At 40.8% G+C, this 21,325-nt stretch overlaps 1 protein-coding gene across 2 annotated transcripts; it reads left to right on the plus strand.

Moving 5' to 3' along the window:
- Window positions 1-272: 272 nt before the first annotated feature.
- On the plus strand, window positions 273-21,199 carry Gins1 (GINS complex subunit 1). 2 transcript variants are annotated; one of them, XM_059261596.1, is made up of 7 exons: window positions 273-506; window positions 5,555-5,619; window positions 8,910-9,008; window positions 9,680-9,770; window positions 13,871-13,987; window positions 16,229-16,303; window positions 20,742-21,199. In XM_059261596.1, exons 1-7 carry the CDS (start codon window positions 432-434, stop codon window positions 20,808-20,810), a joined length of 591 nt encoding a protein of 196 aa, XP_059117579.1. In that variant the 5' UTR covers window positions 273-431; the 3' UTR covers window positions 20,811-21,199. The 2 variants fall into 2 exon arrangements, with proteins under 2 accessions (XP_059117579.1, XP_059117580.1); XM_059261597.1 differs by lacking the exon at window positions 273-506 and adding an exon at window positions 522-645.
- Window positions 21,200-21,325: the final 126 nt, after the last annotated feature.

Genomic DNA, 21,325 nt, shown 5'->3' on the forward strand with positions numbered 1-21,325 from the left:
CGGCTTTTCCTCTTAACTTAAAGGTTCCTCTTGGAATCTAAAGATAATTCAAATAGAAAAAATAAAAAGGAGGGAAGAACGTGCACTTTACTTTGCTGCACAATCAAAAACAGCTCTTTGGTTCAGCTTAGGGTCTCAGACGCAACTGACTTCCCCGGCTTCGCCAGGGAAAAATCATCCTCTTAACCCTCCTTTCCCTGACTCTCAGTGCGGCTACTCAATGAGGTCAATTGTCCCCGCTCGGCTGCCTTAGGACCCCACCCCCATCCGACAGCGCCCTTCTATTGGTTGAGCCCGTTTGGCGCCAAAGCGAGGAGGAGCTGCTGAGCGCTGTGGGGCTCCGAACAATAGAAGTGCCGCGGCCGAGAGCCCAGCGACCGTTTGGCGTGACTTGGCAGTTGACAGGACCGCGGGACCCAGGAGCGTCCGTCATGTTCTGCGAAAAAGCTATGGAGCTTGTCCGCGAGTTACACCGCGCGCCGGAAGGGCAGCTGCCGGCCTTCAACGTGAGGAGCGGCGGACGGGGAGGGGCGTGCCGAGGGCCAGGCCTCTGGCCTGGGGGCGGGGCCTCAAACCTGGGGGCGGGGCCTATGTGGACCTTTCCCGGGCTAGTCCGCTTTGTCTTGCTGAAGATTCTTCTCACATGTCAGTTGCTGGGTTCGCTTTACCTCTTTTGCTAGGTGCCGAGATCGGAAACAAAAAGTTTGAAACTGGGCCAAACCAATTGGAGGAAGAAAAAGAAAAGACTCACATTCATGTTATGTATTGACGTGGTGAATTTCCCCATCTCTTTCGTGATTCTGTTTTTTGAGACAAGGCCTCATGTTATCCAGGCTGGCTTGAAACTCTATTTTTAAACAACAACAAAATACGTGTATGTGCGTCACCTGCATGCAGGTGCCCCATGGAAGCCTGAAGAGGGTATGGGATCCTCTGGAACTGGGGCTAGAGGCGTTTGTGAGCTGCAGGATGTGGGTGCAAGAGCAGCAAGTGCTTTTAGCCGCTGAGTAATCTCTCCAGCTCCACATACATTATACCCAGCCTCTTGATGAACCAATAGCATCTTGATGTAACCCTAGTAGTTCTGGGGGTCGCTGTGAAGCCAGGTCCCACCTGCAGCCTTTGGAAACCACCCATTTGCTTTTCTTGCGTGTAGATGATTGACGTTTTTTTCTTTCATGTATCTGGGTTCAGTCTGCTAAGAGCTGACACTTCTAGAAAGGGCCTGATGCCCTATGAAGGGCCATATGGAATCACGTAGTGCGCACCCTTTGTATCTGTATCTGGCCTCTTTTGCCCAGTATAATCTATTTGAGACTTTTTGTTTGTTTTGTTTTTTGAGACAGGGTTTCTCTGTATAACAGCTCTGGCTGTCCTGGAACTCACTCTGTAGACCAGGCTGACTTCAAAAAGACTATTCTTTTTTTTTTTTTAAGATTTATTTATTACGTATACAGCATGTATGCCTGCAGGCCAGAAGAGGGCACCAGATCTCGTTACAGATGGTTGTGAGCAGATGGTTGTGAGCCACCATGTGGTTGCTGGGAATCGAACTCAGGACCTCTGGAAGAACAGTCAGTGCTCTTAACCTCTGAGCCATCTATCCAGCCCCCAAAAAGACTATTCTTATTGTGGTGTATGTTTTCAGTAGTTCAGTAGTTTTATTGTGCTTTTTTATTTTAAAGATTTATTTACTGGTTTTTTGAGACAGGGTTTCTTGATGTAGCCTTGGATGTCCTGAAACACGCTCTGTAGACCAGGCTGGCCTTGAACTCACAGAGATCTACCTGCCTCTGTGTCCCAAGTGTTGGGATTAAAGGCACATGCCACCATCGCCTGGCTTAAAGATTTATTTTTAAATTTTCTGTGTATGAATATTTTGCATGCATGTATGTTTTGCGGCCACATGCATGCCTGGTGCCCACGGAGGTCGGAAGAGAGCAGGAACTGGAGTTACAGATGTTTATGAGTCACCATGTGAGTGCTGGAATTGAACCTGAGTCCTGTGCAAGTGTGATTGATATATTGTGCACCCCAGTAAACTTATCTGGGGGTCAGAGAACAGAACAGCCGCTATATTAAACATAGAGGTAGCCGGGTGGTGGTGGCACACGCCTTTAATCCCAGCACTAGGGAGGGATTTGCACCTTTCCTGGAACTCACTCTGTAGCCCAGGCTGGCCTCGATCCGCCTGCCTCTGCCTCCCTAGTGCTGGGATTAAAGGCGTGTGCCACCACCGCCCAGCTATGCACTTTTTAAATGGCTATTTGTTTTACCTTTTAGTTGGTAAAATATGCATTCTAATATAAAGTTGCCCATTTTATTTTTTTATTCAATAACTATATTTATGATATTCATTAATTACATTAATTGTATTGATTTATTACATTCATGATATTATGTCCTTTTACTACTGTCCATTTGTGGGGCTTTTCCATCACACAAAACAGAAATTCTGTACTTAGGAAATCATTGCTCTATATTCCTTTCTTCTCCATCTTGAGATAACATCTAATCTTTTTGTCTCTATGAATTTGTATATTCTATATATTTCATGTAATACAATTCTATAGTATTTGTCCTTTTTTAATGTAAAAACATTTTATGTACAACTGCAGGAGAAATAATACACAGATACCTTGAACATAAAAACAGGTTATAATTCAAAATTCCAGGGTTATTTGAAACTGGAAAATATTTTCTCTGTGGAAAATAGTAAAAATGCTAACATTTCCCAATAAGCCCTTTTAAGCCGAATAATAGCTGAATTATACATATAAATATTGATTAGATTCTAGGATACAGAAGAAACCTATCTTCATCTGTTCAGAGAGCTATGTTTTACTTAAGTTGTGTCAGTGAGATTCCTATTCATCTTCCCCTTCACTGTTTGATTTACGGCAGACATTTTTCTATAGGCTAATCCATAGTCTAAAAAGATTTTAGCCTCCCCTCCTGAAAGTACAGCCAACACTTTCTTTCATCAGCTTGATACGGTACAAATTATTATCCTAATAGTGAAATGTTTAACTAAAGCTTGCCCAGTGATTGGGCAAAACCAAAACTTGTAAGCCACAGTCATCCTAGGGTCCCCCCTGCTAGGTAGCCTCCCTGGATCCGTGAGTTGCAGTCTGATTGTCCTTTGCTTTATATCTGGTATCCACTTACGAGTGAGTACATACCATGTTTGTCCTTGTGAGTCTGGGTTACCTCACTCAGGATGATATTTTCTAGTTCCATCCATTTGCCTGCAAATTTCATAATGTCATTGTTTTTCTCTGCTGAGTAGTACTCCATTGTATATATGTACTACATTTTCTTAATCCATTCTTCAGTTGACGGGCATCTAGGTTGTTTCCAGGTTCTGGCTATTACGAATAATGCTGCTATGAGCATAGTTGAGCATGTATCTTTGTGGTATGATTGAGCATTCCTTGGGTATATGCCCAAGAGTGGTATGGCTGGGTTTTGAGGTAGATCGATTCTCAATTTTTTTTTTTTAATATTTTTTAAGGTTTATTTATTTATTATGTACACAGAAGAGGGCACCAGATCTCATTACAGATGGCTGTGAGCCACCATGTGGTTCCTGGGAATTGAACTCAGGACCTCTGGAAGAGCAGTCGGTGCTCTTAACCTCTGAGCCATCTCTCCAGCCCGATTCTCAATTTTCTGAGAAGCCGCCATACTGATTTCCACAGTGGTTGTACAAGTTTGCACTCCCACCAACAGTGGAGGAGTGTTTCCCTTGCTCCGTATCCTCTCCAACATAGACTTTCATTAGTGTTTTTGATCATAGCCATTCTGACAGGTGTAAGGTGGTATCTCAGAATCGTTTTGATTTGCATTTCTCTGATGACTAAGGATGTTGAGCTTTCTTTAAATGTCTTTCAGCCATTTGAGAGTCTTCTTTTGAGAATTCTCTGTTTAGCTCTTTAGCCCATTTTTTAATTGGATTGTTCAGCATTTTGATGTCTAGTTTCTTGAGTTCTTTATATACTTTGGAGATCAGCCCTCTGTCAGAAGTGGGGTTGGTGAAGATCTTTTCCCATTCTGTAGGCTCTTTTTTTGTCTTGCTAACCGTGTCTTTTGCCCTACAAAAGCTTCTCAGTTTCAAGAGGTCCCATTTATTTATTTATTTATTTATTTATTTATTTATTTATTTATTTATTTATTTTTTGGTTTTTCGAGACAGGGTTTCTCTGTGTAGCTTTGCGCCTTTCCTGGAACTCACTCTGTAGCCCAGGCTGGCCTCGAACTCACAGAGATCCACCTGGCTCTGCCTCTCGAGTGCTGGGATTAAAGGCGTGCGCCACCATCACCTGGCTAGAGGTCCCATTTATTAATTGTTGCTCTCAGTATCTGTGCTACTGCTACTGGTGTTATATTTAGGGAGTGATCTCCTGTGCCAATGTGTTCAAGAGTACTTCCTGCTTTCTCTTCTATCAAGTTCAGTGTAACTGGATTTACATTGAGGTCTTTGATCCACTTGGACTTGAGTTTTGTGCATGGTGACAGATATGGATCTATTTGCAATCTTTTACATGTTGATATCCAGTTATGCCAGGACCATTTGTTGAAGATACTCTTCCAGTTGCTAGGATTGATTCTAGGCATGTGCTACTATGCTTGGTTAAAGTGCTTTTCTGTCTATGAATTTGCCTTCCTAGGTATTACAGTCCTTTTGTGTCTGCTGTCTCCGGTTTAACATGGAATTGTCAGGATCCATCTATGTTGTAGCACGTATCAGTACTCATTCCTTCTTATTGCTAAATGATACTCCATTGGGTGATATACCACATCTGTTGTCGGTCTTTTGAATGATTTTTGCTTTTGACTATTTTAAATAATGCTGCCAAGAACATTTGCAGAAAGCCCAGTGTATGCCTGTAATTCCAGGATATGAGATGCTGAGGCAGAAGATTTATTGTGAGGTCAGCCTGGGTCACATAGTACTAGCAAGATCCTGTCTCAAAAAACAAAACAAAACAAAATTATGAAAACTTGAAAATAAAAAAAAATCAAACACAGTAAAATTGTGTGTAAGTTTTTGTGTATGGTTTAGCTCAGTAGTAGAAAGAAAAAAATGAAGGAGTGAAAGGAAGAAAATAACAAAGAAAATATGTCTAAGAATGGGATTGGGTCTAAAACTAGAAGTGAAATCGCTGGGTCATATGGTTGGTAGTTCAGTTTAACTTTTTTCTGGTGCTGGGGATGGAGGTCTTCTGCTAGCTAGGAAAGTGCTCTACCCATGAGCTGCACCTATAGTCCTTTGTTGTTTAAGATCGGTATCTATGTCATGTATGAAGACCTTGAAGTCTTGATCCTCCTGCTTGGCATCCTGGGTTCAGGAACTCTGTCCATTCCTTTTAAGTGTCTGAACAGCTGTGGAACTCATTTCCACAGGCTATACCATTTTATGTTCCTTACCAATATCTGTAGCCATGGAAATATATTGTGAAGACTATTTTTTGTTAAGGTATGTAAATGAAAGATAAATATAGTACAGATTGAAATTAATCGGGAAATCAATTAATATATTTATACATTTCAGGAGGATGGACTCAGACAAGTTCTGGAGGAGATGAAAGCTTTGTATGAACAAAACCAGTCTGATGTGTAAGTTGTGATAATATCAATGTTTTAAAAATAAAAAATGAGCCAGGCGGTGGTGGCGCACACCTTTAATCCCAGCACTGGGGAGGCAGATCTCTGTGAGTTTGATGCCAGCCTGGTCTACAGAGCGAGTTCCAGGACAGGCTCCAAAGCTACACAAAGAAATCCTGTCTCGAAAAACCAATAAAAAAACAAACAAACAAACATAAATAAAAATAAAAAATGAGATGTTAAGATCGGAACCTTTTATCTCTTTGGGGGATGTAATTTTTTTTTTTTTTTTTTTTTAAATTTTCTGAACCTGATCTTACCCTGGTTGTACAAGTAAACACAGGACTTGAACCTAAAGGAGTTTCTGCTGCTCTGTGGTTGGACAATGCTTCACATATGCTAGATGCTTAATACATCTTCGTGATGTATTATGATGTATGACTTCTAAGTTGAAAGAATTAAGGTAGATTTTAAAAGATGAGACAGGAGCAGATAAAACCCACAATGCAAGTAAATACTTAGTTCCCACTCTTCGTTTCATTAACCAATGCCTTAGTGTGTTTGAAGGAGAAGGGTCCTCTGAGCAGGAACAGCAGTGATTTCTGACACCATGAGTAGAGTTTATTGAGAACTGGTATCACAAAAGGCTACCACTTATCAGGTCAAGAGAGGGCTATAGATTTATTGGATATTTAAGTGAGGCCTGGCATTTCATACAGTGGTGAATCTGGACTGTGTGAACAGACTTCAGAGGCTGCCATCACATGGTAAGATTAAAAAAAAAAAGAGTACTGAGAACTGGATAAAGCTGGGGTAGACCAGGGTGGTCTCGAACTCAGAGATCCATTTGCCTCTGCCTCTCAAGTGTTGGGATTAATGCCCAGTGGTAGTCAGAATCTTACCTAGAGAGGTTTGAGTTACTTGGATGTAGAAATTAATAATATGATGATAAGATCTGTGAGGTATACAAACGATAGGAACACAATACATGTAGATAACAGAAAAGTTTTTACCAATATAATGAGGACTGTGGTAAATGTGAGTCCAATGACAAGTCTTGAACTCAATTCTGCAAAGTTGTTCATTAATCCATTCAATAGACATACACTGAATAAATTTGCATTGATAAATATTTCTGGTATTTCCATGATAACTAACATAGCCTAGATTTCTGTTCATGACCCTTACTGTTTAGGAGACAGACAGTAAGACACTTTGCTCTAAAGAAAGGCTATAAGAGAGAATAATGATAGGAGCCAATATGAAGTATAACTGAAATTGAGGAACTGAGAGTTTTCTCTGAGGAAAAGATATTTCAGCTGAGGCTTCAAGAAGAGGGTTTTAGTCACTAAAACAATCAAGGTGAGCAAAGGGCATTCAGGCAGTAGCTACAGCATATGTTAAGGATCTTAAAGAGGCTAGTCCTCAGGAAACCACACTTAAAGACCAGTGTGGCTGGAACTTAGCAAGGAGAAGAGGGTGTCATCAGATGAGATAATTGGTGGGGGGTAGGCAGTCTGTTTTAAGGTCATCCTGGCTGCTATATGTATTTAACAAGCAGAGAGGAGGCACAGTGGTCATTCAGGTCATTGACTACAATAAACAGAATAAAGATATATTTTAGAGTTGGCCTATTAGGTCTTGGTCCAGTAAGGGACTGAATTTTCTGTACTCCATGTATTTGTACTCTGTGCAAATTAATAGTCCAGAAATTTGTCCCTTACTTTGTTAAATTCTCGCTGGGGAGGTGATCATTGTTACTAGTTTCTGGTTAAAATTATCTGAGAGGGGGCTGGAGAGATGGCAGTGGTTAAGAATACCAGCTGCTCGGGGTTGGGGATTTAGCTCAGTGGTAGAGCGCTTGCCTAGCAAGTGCAAGGCCCTGGGTTTGGTCCTCAGCCCTGAAAAAAAAAAAAAAGAAAAAAGAAAGAATACCAGCTGCTTTGAGAGCACTGGGTTTGATTCCCAGAACCTACATGGCAGCTCACAATTATCTAAAACTCCAGTTCCTGGGGATTTGACACCCTCTTCTGGCCTTTGTGGGAACTCTATGCATGTGGTGCAAACACCTATACAAATAAAAAGATTTTTTTTTTCTAAATTTTTTTCAAGACAGGGTTTCTCTGTATAGCCCTGGCTGTCTTGGAACTCTTTCTGTAGACCAGGCTGGTCTTTAACTCAGAGAGTCACCTGCCTCTTGAGTGCTGGAATTAAAGGCATGTGCCATCACCACCCAATTCAAATAAAAGGATTTTGAAAAAAAAAAAAAAAAATAGGGCTGGTGAGATGACTCTGTGGGTGGAGGTACTTGCTGCTAAGTTTGATGGTTTGAGTTAGGCCCCCAGGACTCACATGGTAAAAGGAGAGGATAAACTCCTTAAAGTTGCCCTCTGATCTGTTCTCTACACAAACTACGTACACACATAAATAAATGCAATAAAAATTTAAAAAATAACTTGTGAATAAAGGGGAACCCTTCAACTAATCATGTGTAAATATGAAGAGTTTTTTTTTTTAAAGATTTATTTATTTATTATGTACACAGAAGAAGGAGCCACATCTCATTACGGATGGTTGTGAGCCACCATGTGGGTGCTGGGAATTGAACTCAGGACTCTGGAAGAGCAGTCAGTGCTCTTAACCTCTGAGCCATCTCTCCAGCCCCAATATGAAGAGTGTTTACGTGTACTTTCTACATTATTCGGCTATTAAATTTAATCTTTTGAGAAAAAATCTCATTTTGTAGTTCCGTCAAGTGCTAGGGTTATAGACATGGTGCCACCATGCCCTGCTAGTCCAAATGTATTAATTATATTGGTTTCTTATAATCTGGGGATGATATCTTTACATTGTAAGCAGTTGTAAGGAATGTGGAGACTTAGCCTGACCTCCACAGAGGGGCAGAAGTATGTAGACTGGCTCTCTGTGGTCAGGAAGAAGTTAGTGCTAGAGCTCTCATCTCCCATGTGTGGGGCCCTGGGTTTGATCTTCAGCACCCCAAGAACAAAACAACCTAGATTCTCTGATAAATACAGGGTCTCACTAGGATGACTTGAACTCAAGAGATTTCTCTGACTTTGCCTCCTACATGCTTGGGATCAAAGGTGTGTACCACTGTACCCAGTTCTGGTCTTTATCTTTTAACGTACTAATGAAAGCACTGGCATGGTGGTAGCTACTCTGCTCGGGTTGACTGCTGCTACCTTTAAATGGACAAAGCAAGCATGTATGTCAGTCATTCTGGCTTTGAAACTTTTGCCTTCACTGGAATATGTTTCTTGCTCTTTATGTGTCCTTACCAGGAATGAAGCAAAGGCAGCTGGACGAGGTGATTTGATACCAACCATCAAATTTCGGCACTGTTCTTTGTTAAGAAATCGACGCTGCACTATAGCATACCTGTAAGTGTCTTGGGTTTTGCTTGGAGTGTCAGGGAACCTAGGAAGGTTTTTGATGTAGTTTGGTTTCTCAGTGGGTAGCAAGGAAGAAAGAAATCTTCTGTTGTTCCTTTTTATTTTTTTTTTAATTTAAAATTATGAAATATTAGTGTATTCATAAAAAGTGAAAATAATATAACTTGCTCTGTAGAACCTAGGTCCTAGACCTTAGTGTTTTGCCACATTTACTTCATTGCATTTTGTTTTTACGCTGCACTAGTTTGGATTATCATGGCAGCTCACCACTGAATTCTTAATGCTTTTTGTCTCTAAGCAGTAAGGATCTCTTGGCTTTTGTAACCACTGCATGTTGTCACATTTGGAGAGTTAAACAATTTTCTAAGATTGAAACAGGGTGTCATTAAGTAGTCCTGGCTTGAACTCACAGTGATCCTCCTGCCTCTACCTCCAAAGTTCTGGGATTAAAGGCATTTGCCACCACACCAACAATCTAAACAGTTTTTATGCATGTTTTTTTCCATTGTCCCAAAGATGTCTTCTTGTTGGTGTCTTTCTATCAGTAGCCACACAAAGTCCCCATGTTCCATTTAGGTTTTTGTGAGTCTTGAGGCTTCTCATGAGAATGACTTTTGACTCCTTTTATTCTTAGACCATCTAATCCCTTCACATCTTAGGTATGACCGGTTGCTTCGGATTAGAGCACTCAGGTGGGAATATGGCAGTGTCTTGCCAAATGCTTTACGATTCCACATGTCTGCTGAAGAAGTAAGTTAGCACTATTCAAATGTATAAAAATGCTATCTATGTTCTCTAACAGTAGTTATCTGTGTTTCTCTTTTTGTCTTTAGTATTCAGCAATTTCTAACCTGAACTAATTTCTTGGGGTTTTTTTGTTGTTGTTGTTGTTGTTTGTTTTTGTTTTTTAGAGACAAGGTTTCTCTGTGTAGCCCTCGCTCTCCTGGAACTAGCTTTGTGGACCAAGCTGGCCTTGAACTCAAAGAGGTCTGCTTGCTTCTGCCTCCTGAGTACTGGAATTAAAGGCATGTACCACCACACCTGGCCTTGGACTAATTTCTTATATACTATGATAGGAAGTATGTGGTGGGGAGTATTTCTAAGTGCCTGTACTGTGTGGAAAACTAGGTACTTAACAAAATAGAGTCCCAATATTTCTTTGTTTGTTTGTTTTTCAAAATAGTGTTTCTGTGTATAACAGCCCTGGGTGTCCTGGAACTCGCTCTGTAGCCCAGGCTGGGCTCAAATTGACAGAGCCGTCTTCTCTCCTCCCCTCCAGGAGGCCACACTGTTAGTGAGGTCCAAAGCCCAGTCCACTGACTGTGTGGTTTCTAGCTCCACTATGGAGAGTCCTCATTGACAACTCTTGATACTTCTCTGCATCAGTGATACATGATTTCTGTCCGTAACTATTTATATGTTGATTTGTGTGTGTTGAACCAACCTTGCGTCCTTGGAGTGAAGTCAACGTGGTCATGGTCTGATCTTCTTAATGTGTTCTTTAATTCTGACTCTAAGAATTTATTGCAAATTTTTATCTCTATCAGGGAACTTTGTAGTTTTCTTTTTTTGTTGTGTCATGGGGTTTTGGTGTCGTGATAATGCTGGCTTTGTACAATGCATTTGGCATTGTTTCCTTCCTTCTGTTATGGAATAGTTTAAAAGTATTTGTGTTAGTTCTTCTTGAAAGGTTTGGTAGAGTTTGACAGTAAACCCATCTAGTCCTGAGGCTTTCCTTTGTTGGGAGCCCTTTTATGGTTGCTGTAGTCTCACTGATTATAATGGATTTGTTTCTTCTTGATTTACTTTAGGCAGATCTTATGTGCCTAGGAATTTATCCATTTTTTATTTTTTTTTAGTTTCTACTTCATTAATTTCTGCCATGATCTTTATAATTTCTCTCGTCCTCCTGCATTTGGGTTTGGACTGTTCTTGTTTTTCTCGAACAGTCATTGCCAGGTTTTTGTTTTGTTTTGTTTTGTTTTGTTTTGTGGGGGGCTATCTAATTTCTCTGGGTGAGTGCTTGTTATAGCTACCACCTTTCCTCTGACAACTGCTTTAGCTGTGACCAAAGATTTTGGCAAATTGTATTCTCACGTTGTTTGATTCTAGGAAATTTTCAGTTTCCTCCCCAATTTCTTCAGTGGCTCAGTGGTCATTCAAAAGTATATTATTGATTCTCCAAGTATTTGTGTGGTTTCAGTAGTTTTCTTCTTGATTTCTAGTTTTATGGCATCAATTTGATAAGATACAAGAAGTTATTTAGATTCTCTTGTATTTTTTAAGACTTGATTAGTGACCCAGAATGTGCTCTCTCTTCTAGAAGCTTATGGGCTGCTAAGAAGAATATATATTCATTACCTGTTAGATAGATATTCTGTGTGTATCTAATAAGCTCATTTGATCTACAGTGTAGTTTGATTTTTTAGATTTATTTTGTATGTATGAATGGTTTGCCTATGTGTATGTATGGACACCATGTACATGCCTGGTACCCTTAGAGGTCAGAAGGGGTCAGATTCCATGGAACTGGAATGACAATTGGTTGTGAGCCACTATGTTGATGCTGGAAATAGAACCCAGGTCCTCTGCAAGAGCAACAAGTGTTTCTTCACCACTGAACCATTTCTCCAGCCTCTGCAGTATAATTTAACTCAGGTTTCAGTTTGAATGAAAATGGTGTGTTGAATCACCTACTGCCATTGGATCAGGACCTATCTGACCTTTTATAGCCCTCAACATATGTTTCCAATTGTTATATCATCTTGTAATTCTATTTTGCTTTGCATTTTTGACATTTTGACTACAATATGTTAGAGAGGTTCTTCTCTGGTCTTGTCTTTAGGGTTCTAATACCTCTTATGTCTGATATCTTTCTTTCTCTAGATTTGGGAAATTTTTGTTATAATCTCATTGAGTGGAATCTCTTAACCCTTTAAAATTTACCTTCACTTCTAACCTGTGGATTCTTAGGTTTGGTCTCTTGATTGTGCACCAGAGTTCTCGGTCCTTGTGTGGTGATGCTTATTTCCTTGTTGATCTTGAATATAGTTATTTCCTCTTCTCCATGGGTTTTGTTTTGTTTTGTTTCCCCACAATTTCTGACATTTTCCACTAGGTTGCTTTTGTTTTTCCCCTCAAGACAGGGTTTCTCTGTGTAACATCTCTGGCTGTCCTGGAACTTGCTTTGTAGACGAGGCTGGCCTCGAACTCATAGAGGCCTGCCTCTGCCTTCTAAGCACTGGGATTAAAGGTGTATGCCACCATCACCACCACCACCACCACCACCACCACCAGCAGGTTGCAGCCTTTTTGTCCCTAATTCATTCATTTTACTACCTTATCCTCCCTTACCCTCTGTATTGCTGACTTTCTTCTCTTTAGGTTCTGGATTTATTGAATCCTTTTATTTGTATTGTCTTAGAAAACATTGATCAGTTTTTACTAGTAAACTTTTGAGATCATCAGCTAGCATTATAGCTGTTTCACTGTCACTGAGTTTGGTAGTGAATTACAGAGAGCCTTTTGGAGGAGCCAGTGTGCCACTTTCTCATGTTTTGGGGTCTCTGTCTTGTGATGTGCCTATCTGCTGGTCAGGAACTCTCTTCCTGTTTTATTTGGGGATCTTCTTGAAGGCTTAATCTCAAGTACCCTCTGTAGAGAGAAAGCAAATTTCTGTGATAGCAGCAAACCAAGAAGCCATGCAAGATATAGAAATACACTTAAAGTCAAGTACAGCCCACTAATGGATCATCAGTGACCACAAAAGTAAAACTAGCAAAGCTACTGTAGAGTGTGGGACAAAGGTAATTTTTAGAGTGAGTGTGGAAACAGTAAATGAATGACATAAAAAGAGGAGGCAGGAAAAGGGGGAAAATAGAGAAGCAAGATTAAATACAAGAATGGGGAAAGAAGCTGAGTGAGATAAATGTTATTCAGGGAAAAGAGCAAGAAATTAGAAAAGAAAAGAAAAAAACAAATGATATCTCAACCATAGTCACCTCAAAAAACAAGCAAGCCAGGCCGTGATAGTAGCACACACCTTTAGTCCCAGAACTCAGAGGCAGAGACAGGCAGATCTCTGTGAGTTCCAGGCCAGCTTTGCCCACAGAGTGAGTTCCAAGACAGCCAGGGCTACACAGAGAAACCCTGTCTTGAAAAACCAAAAAATAAAATCCCAAACAAACAAAAAAAGGGGGAGGGGTAAAAGTAACACTAATGGTGTACCAAGAAGAATAAAAGGGTGAGGGGTTCCACAGGGTTTGAAATAAAACAGGGGTGAGGTACTAGGGCACCTTTCTGGTCGTTCTTGAGGGTCCTCTGAAGTTGGAGTCTGCTAGGTCCATGCACATGGGGCAGGGTCAGTGGAGTGGAGTTTGTGGACCCTTGTCTTCCCTATGGTTTTTATATGCTGTTGCTCAGACCATGCCGGCTGAGTGTCTGATGTCTGCCAGAGCTGCCTTCACTTTGGTAGTTGTGATAGCTTTGTCAACTTGACACAACCTGAAATTCCTGGGAAGAGATCATTGGGCTAGTGGGAATGTCTGTGGGGGATTTTAATAATTAAGTTAATTGCTGTGGGAAGATCCAGCCCTAGGATGTGTCAATTTTGAAATGGTAGTACGTGGTTTGTACAAATTTTCCTTTCTTTTTTTTTTTTTTTTCGAGACAGGGTTTCTCTGTATAGCGTTGGTGCTGTCCTGGATCTCGCTCTGTAGACCAGGCTGGCTTCAAACTCACAGAGATCCGCCTGGCTCTGCCTCCTGAGTGCTGGGATTAAAGGTGTGCACCACCACTGCCCTGTACAAATTTTCTTAAACCTTTGTAAATGACCATTGTTATGTTCACAGATGGAGTGGTTCAACCATTATAAAAAGTCTCTTGCTACTTACATGAGGTCACTGGGAGGAGAGGAAGGCTTGGACATCACCCAGGATGTGAAACCCCCAAAAAGCCTCTATATTGAAGTAGGTGAACTTACCTTAATGTGCACATTGTGCTACCCTTTATCAAAGATGAGGATTTACTAACTTCTCTTACAAAGAAAGAAAGGAAACTTAAGACAAAAGAGTGAGGAGAAGATAGTTTCCACTGTCTTTAGCATGGACACCTAAAATTTCATCAGTACACCCATTTTAATAGTTTTAGTTTTGGTACCACAAATAGATTGCCAAAAGGAAAGAAAAAGTTTCTAAAGAGGGAGAGAAACCTATAGATTGAAAGGTAAGACATAAAGTACAATGTGTAGTTCTCTCAGATTCTAGTTTCAACATGAAAACTTAGAAAAATATCCATGAGGGACTGGAGAGATGGCTCAGTGGTAAAGAGCACTGGCTGCTTTTCCAGAGGCTTCAGGTTCAATCCCAGCACCTCTATGGCAGCTCATAACCATCTGTAATTCCAGTCCTAGGGGACCCAATGCCTTCTGCCCCACTTGGATACTATACATGTGGTGTACAGACATACATGAAGGTAAAACACCCATATACATGAAATAAAATGGGGAAAAAACCAAAATATGTATGAGACAAGTGGGAACTTTTGGATATTAAATGAGTAATGATATGAGACAAGTATGTGTGTGTGTGTGTGTGTGTGTGTGTGTGTGTGTGTGTGTGTATACACACACAACTATATATATACTGCGATAGGGTCTCATGCAGCTGAGGTTTACCTGGAACATGCCTTGTAGTCAAGGGTAACTCTTACTTAGCTCATGATCCTCTTGCTTCCACCTCCCAAGTGCTGGGATTGCAGGCTTGAGCCACCATGCTTGACTTTATTTATTTATTTATTTATTTATTTATTTATTTATTTATTTAAGAATATTAATGCCGGGGATTGGAGAGATGGCTCAGAGGTTAAGAACACTGGCTGTTCTTCCAGAGGTCCTGAGTTCAATTCCCAGCACCCACATGGTGGCTCACAACCATCTGTAATGAGATCTGGCACCCTCTTCTGGCCTGCAGGGATACATGCAAACAGAACACTGTATACATAATAAAATAAATCTTTAAAAAAAAAAGAATATTAATGTGTAGAAGTAGGTAATTTAAGCCAAGTGTGGTAGTTCATACCTGTAGTCCTAGTAGTTGGGATGCTGAGGCAGAAGTTTAGAGTTTAGAACCAGCCTGGGCTACAGGAGACCCTGTCTCAAAATGGGGAAAAAGTAATCCTAAAGTGATTGAGGGGACACACTTGGCCACAGCACCTTTTCCCCAAAACCAGTCTTTTCAAAGAAGTCAATACAGCAGTGGAGGTTTTCCTCTAATAGTATTTCTCACCTTAAGTTAAAAAGCTCTGAGAGTCGTTGTCAAATTTCAGACTAATTCTAGGACATGTAGAAATATCTGGTACTTGTTGCTGGAGTTGGCATTACTGGAAGTCAGTGGCAGTGCAGTGTGGGTCCTAACCCTCAGGAGAGTAAACTCCTTCCCAGTTCTCCTGAGGTGGAAATGCCTCCGTTTTCCTGGAGAGCACTTAGTGTTGTCCCTTCAAAAGAAATATTTACATGGAATGTGTACCTGAGGGCAGTTGTGTGTCCTTTGGTATACATGAGAACAACTTTGGGGAGTTGGTTCTCTCCTTATCCTGTGAGGTCAGGGGTCACCAGGCTTACACAGCAAGTGTTTTTACCCTCTCAGCTATCTAGACGGCCCAGATAGTTCTTTTCTTTGTAGGAGTTGCTGTCAAAGACTGCCTCGCTCCTCTACCTTCCAACCAGGACCTCACTTTTGGTAACCTGGTGGCCTAAAGAATAAGGTTAAGATGAGGACAAGCTGAGATGATTAAGAATTTTTACAAATTAAAAGATAATTTAGTACAACTTCATTTTTGCTTCTATTGTGGCACTGCTTTCATTTTCTGCTGCTAAGAATTCCCTGGAATGAGTCTGCCTATTGAAGAAGACTGGAAGAATCTCCTCTTCCAAAGTAGGAACTGGCAAACTTACCTGTATCCTGTTCTCATACTACTACTACAAAAGTGAGGCTGGAGTGGATCTAGATATTACATAGATATTCGTGCAGCACCTGTTTTCTTTTTGATTACTACCTATGTTAACATAAACCAGGTATGCTGGGGCATAGCTACGTTCTCAGCTAGTCAGGAGACCGACACAGTAGGATCACTTGAGCCTAAGACTCAACTAGTCAACACAGCTAAAGACCCTGTCTCAAAGAAAAAACAGTCTCAATTTGTTCTTTCAGGTACGGTGTTTAAAAGACTATGGAGAATTTGAAGTTGATGACGGCACTTCAGTCCTGCTTAAAAAAAATAGTCAGGTATTTTCTGTTGTCATATACTTTAAACTTTGTTAAGAATGTGTGTGAGGAAATGCTGGATTCAGTAGCAAAATGAGTATCTCCTTGTGATGTTCCTCTGTATCTCAGACCTTTTCTGGACTTTTTCTAAATACTAAGACTTGAAGCAAATGTTTCATATGGCAAGAAAAAATTATTTATTTACTAGGCTGCTGATTATATTTAATACTAAACATTTTCCTGAGTAATTATTATGATGGGCCTTATTCTGATTAGTTGACAGATTATTTGGGGACTATTAAAATACTGAATTTAAGAGTTGGTAATCCCAATTACTCAGGAGGTAATCCCACCTGAGCAGGAGGACCAAAAGTTGAAGACCAACCACATATAGTGGTGTTTGTCTTTAATTCCAGAGTTCCAGACCAGGTTGGTCACAATAGCAAGTTCAAAACCAACCTGGGCTACAAAGGAAATTCCAAGCCATACCTGGCAGTTTAGTGAGATATTATCTCAAAAAATAAAAAGAGGGTTGGAGTTGTGCCTCAATGGTGGCACTTGTCCAGCTGTCCAGCGTGCATGAAGCTATAGATAGGTTCATATCTATAGTACTAGAGTAAGAAGCAAAAGAATGTTGGTTTGAGCTTATCCCTGACTTTATGGATTTTTTTTTTTTTTTTTTTTTTTTTTTTTTTTTGGTTTTTCGAGACAGGGTTTCTCTGTGTAGCTTTTGGAGCCTATCCTGGAACTCGCTCTCTAGTCCAGGCTGGCCTTAAACTCACAGTGATCTGCCTGCCTCTGCTTCCCAAGTGCTGGGATTATTTTGTATAATATTAGAGGGACCAGCCTTAATATTATACATCCCAGGGGCTTAGGAGAGAGAACTACTAACGGCGAGGACTATTTTCAGGAAATAGAATCTCAGCACATCGAGCTCTATAGTCCACTTGCTTTAATTCCTCTGGCATAACATCCACATATACACAGCTTCAGTTCTGTTCTCGTGCCTAGCTCCTTTCTTGCCTGATTTCTCTCTGTTTATCTGCTGTTCCCTCTTAAGTTCTATCTTTTTTTTTTTTTTTTTTTTTTAAGATTTATTTATTTATTATGTACACAGAAGAGGGCGCCAGATCTCATGACAGATGGTTGTGAGCCACCATGTGGTTGCTGGGAATTGAACTCAGGACCTCTGGAAGAGCAGTCGGTGCTCTTAACCTCTGAGCCATCTCTCCAGCCCTTAAGTTCTATCTTAATTCTCTGGTCTTAATTCTGCCTCATCCAGGTCCTTTTCACCTTGTTCTTACCCAGCTAGGGCTTTCCCATCTGACTCTTCCTCATCTTCCATCTCGTTCCTCTAGTACTCTCTTCTAGCCCTTCAATCTAGTTCTTTCCCATCTCCATTTGTTCCTCTCAAGTTCTTTTTTATTTATTTATTTTTTTTCGAGACAGGGTTTCACTGTGTAGCTTTGCGCCTTTCCTGGGACTCACTCTGTAGCCCAGGCTGGCCTCGAACTCACAGAGATCCACCTGCCTCTGCCTCCCGAGTGCTGGGATTAAAGGCATGCGCCACCATCGCCCGGCTTCCTCTCAAGTTCTTACCCATCTAGTTCTTCCATTCTCTTTTCTCTTCTCCATCTTCTACGTGCCCTGGAAGTTCCTGTATAAAAAGGGAGGGTCCGAGCTAAATTGTGTAAAGCTATTTACTTAACGTCCACCTCACCTAGGGGGTATCTCCTTGTGGAATTTACCTTAAGTCAGGAGACTTGCATGTGGGCTGCTATCACTGTTAGTCATTGAAAGTTGGGCGCCCACCTAGGCGGTGTCTTCTGTTAATCCTTGAAAGTGGCTAAGGGAGATATCTGATTCCAGAGAAAGCCTTTCCTGAGGCTGTTCTCCAAATACCTGGAATGTGTATGTCCAGAGAGTGATCAGTCCACACTGTTAGCCCTTCTTAGGGAAAAGTCAATTGGGAAAACTATGAAGGCACACTTGATTTTCATAACAAAATACAGCTGATTTATAACAAGCCAAATAACACCAAAAACTTCTTGGAATTTGGCTTCCTCTGGAGGAATTCCCTGATCCCTCCAGGTAGTGACTTTGCCATAACCAGCTGAGTTCTTATGATACATTCCTGAGGTCTGCAGCAGGATTAAAGGTGTGTGTGCCGCCGCCGCCGCCGCCGCCGCCGCCACCACCGCCGCCACCACCCGGCGAATTTATGAAAATTCTTAAGCAACCATTTTCAGCTTATACCTCATTTTAACCTTGTTCTTTAGAGCAAGAAATCATGGTGTAGATCAAGAACTTTTAAGTACTTAATATGTAAGCTTAATAGGATAAGATTGTCTGTAGATGTAACCAACCTTCTTATTAAATAAGAAACACAGAACCAATGCAAAAAAGAAAGCCAAGAGGTCAGAGCTAAGAGCTAAAACCTTACCCTTCCTCCTGCGGTGGTCCTACCTCTCCAAACTAGGCTACCCCTGTGTTAAAGTCTTTATATAGTGTTCCTGTTCTGCCTTCTCATTGGTTGTAAACCCAACCACATGACCGCCTCCTCACGGCCTGTCTGTATAGGCCTCCAGGTTTTTCTTGCTTGGTATTGAGATTAAAGGCATGTGTGTCCAATAATGGCTGTATCCTTGAACACACAGAGACTTACCCAGCTCTGCCTACCAAGTGCTGGGATTACAAGTGTACGCCACCACTGCCCTGCTTTCCTATGGCTTGCTAATAGCTCCGACCCCCGGGCAACTTTATTTATTAACATACAAATAACATTTTAATACAAATAAAATATCACCATAATTGTCATTGAAGAGCTGTGACTTCTTATTAACCCAGTTCATTTTTATCCTCTCCCCGTTTTCTGAAGTCATAGTAAAGGAAGATAAGGGCCACTCTTTCTTCTTTGCCTGTCCTGCCATGTGGGTGTTAACCAGTTAGTGTCTTGTCCCTAAATCATGCTGTTGAATGTTTACATCCTGGAACAGAATACTTCTAGTCATCTTGTGCTCTGGCCCAAGAGGGTGACTGATCTGCTTTATTAGCGTGCAGCTTTCATTTCCCAAAAGTAGGTCTGTAGAACTGATTTCAAAGATAGCCTAAAATCTTTGTTAAACCAACTGTTCTCTCCCATGTGTCTCCTTAAACATACTGCACCAAAAAACCAGATGATGAATTAAGGGGTTTTAAAAAAATCTGTGTTCTGAAGGTGCCATGGGAACCTGCAGTTGCCAGGAGCAAAGCTGTCCTCAGCAAGATGAGTGGAAATGCTTTCAATTTGTTGAGGTTTTCTGGAGCTCTGTTGCTGATCTGCCCACTGTGTGCTGAGCCAGTGAGGCCTGAGCCTATTCATTTGCTCCTGTGTGGACATGTGAACAGCCTCAACAACTTACATTATCTGTGTTTGAAACCCTACTGTTTAATGTTAAGGAATTTCTAAAATACCTGATCATGGGCCAGCAAGATGACATAGTAAATAAAAGTACTAGCACACAGGCCCAATGACCTGAGTTCAATCCTTGGATCCCATAAGATGGCAAGAGAGAACCAACTCCTGAGAGTTGTCTTCTGACCTTCACATGCATGCTATGGCCTATGCATGTCTGTATCTGCACATGCACACATACACACACATGCATGCATGCATACTAAATTAGTTACTTAAAAATATATCTGGCTACACCTAAAACTGACTGTGTATCTGTGTAGGTCATCCACATAGTTCAGACACTAGTGGAGATATGCTTAACATGTATTCTTTAATACTTATGAATATGGTGTTAAAGCAACTATCAAATGTATCACTCAGTGTTTGTGTGTTTAACACTTAATAATTTTTAAAAACTTGGTGAATAAAGAGCTGGAAAGATGACTAGGTGGTTAAGTAAACTTTCTGCTCTTGCGGAGGACCCTAGTCCAAGGAGATCTAGTGCCCTCTTCTGGCCTTCATGGGCAACAGGCATACATGTGGTACACATAGATACATGTAGGCAAAACAGTCATACACATAAAATAAAAATGAATAAATCTTAAGAATTAGGCAATGACTTTTATAAAAATAATAACTTTACTAGTAGTGTTCATCTCTTAGTAGTATCAATTTTACTTGGTTATAATAGCAAATTAGGCCAGGTGGTGGTGGCGCACGCCTTTAATCCCAGCACTCGGGAGGCAGAGGCAGGTGGATCTCTGTGAGTTCGAGGCCAGCCTGGGCTACAGAGTAAGTTCCAGGTCAGGCTCCAAAGCTACACAGAGAAACCCTGTCTCGAAAAACCAAAATAAATAAATAAATAAATAAATAAAAATAGCAAATTAGTTAATTTTATTTACTTAGCTGTAGAAGTTGATAAGGTATATAATAACTGTTGCTTTTTACTGATGTGAAATATAATTAAATTTTTTTCCTAATCATTTCTCTCATTCTTTCCCTTCTGCTTCCTTTTGCTCGTAGCACTTTTTGCCTCGGTGGAAGTGTGAGCAGTTAATCAGACAAGGGGTTCTGGAGCATGTGCTGTCCTGACTGTGTTCCAGGATGACGACAGCAGGGACTTCAGGCTCTGCCAGGTGTGAAGCTAAGTCTAGCTCATGGAAACATCCTCACTGGACCTCCCTTCCTTCTTTGATTTTAAATTTACAAACATGCTCTAAAATAACCACGAAGGGCACCTGGGGTGGGGGGACTCAGTGTTAGAGCACTTGCTTAGCATTTGAGAAACTCTGGGTTCCATCCCTAGCACCTCAAAAGACAAGACAACAAAAATCAAAGAGCAGACTATAGACCAGGAGCATGTGGCTACAAGTATAATCTGCCACCTGTTAAGCTTTGTTACAAGCTATATCTCTAATCATTGCATTCCCACAGTAAACGATGTACTTTTATAAATAAAAATCAACAGTCTTCAGTTCGAATCTGTTTTCATGATACATTTTTTTCAAAAGTAGCAAACATTTATCTAGTAGAAGATGGAAACATCCAGGGGTAGGGAAATAAATCTGTTTCCTTAGCAGTAGAATAAGCCCCCAGGAAGAGTTATT

Source organism: Peromyscus eremicus, chromosome 4, assembly GCF_949786415.1.
Source record: "Peromyscus eremicus chromosome 4, PerEre_H2_v1, whole genome shotgun sequence".
In the NCBI taxonomy this organism is placed as follows: domain Eukaryota; kingdom Metazoa; phylum Chordata; class Mammalia; order Rodentia; family Cricetidae; genus Peromyscus; species Peromyscus eremicus.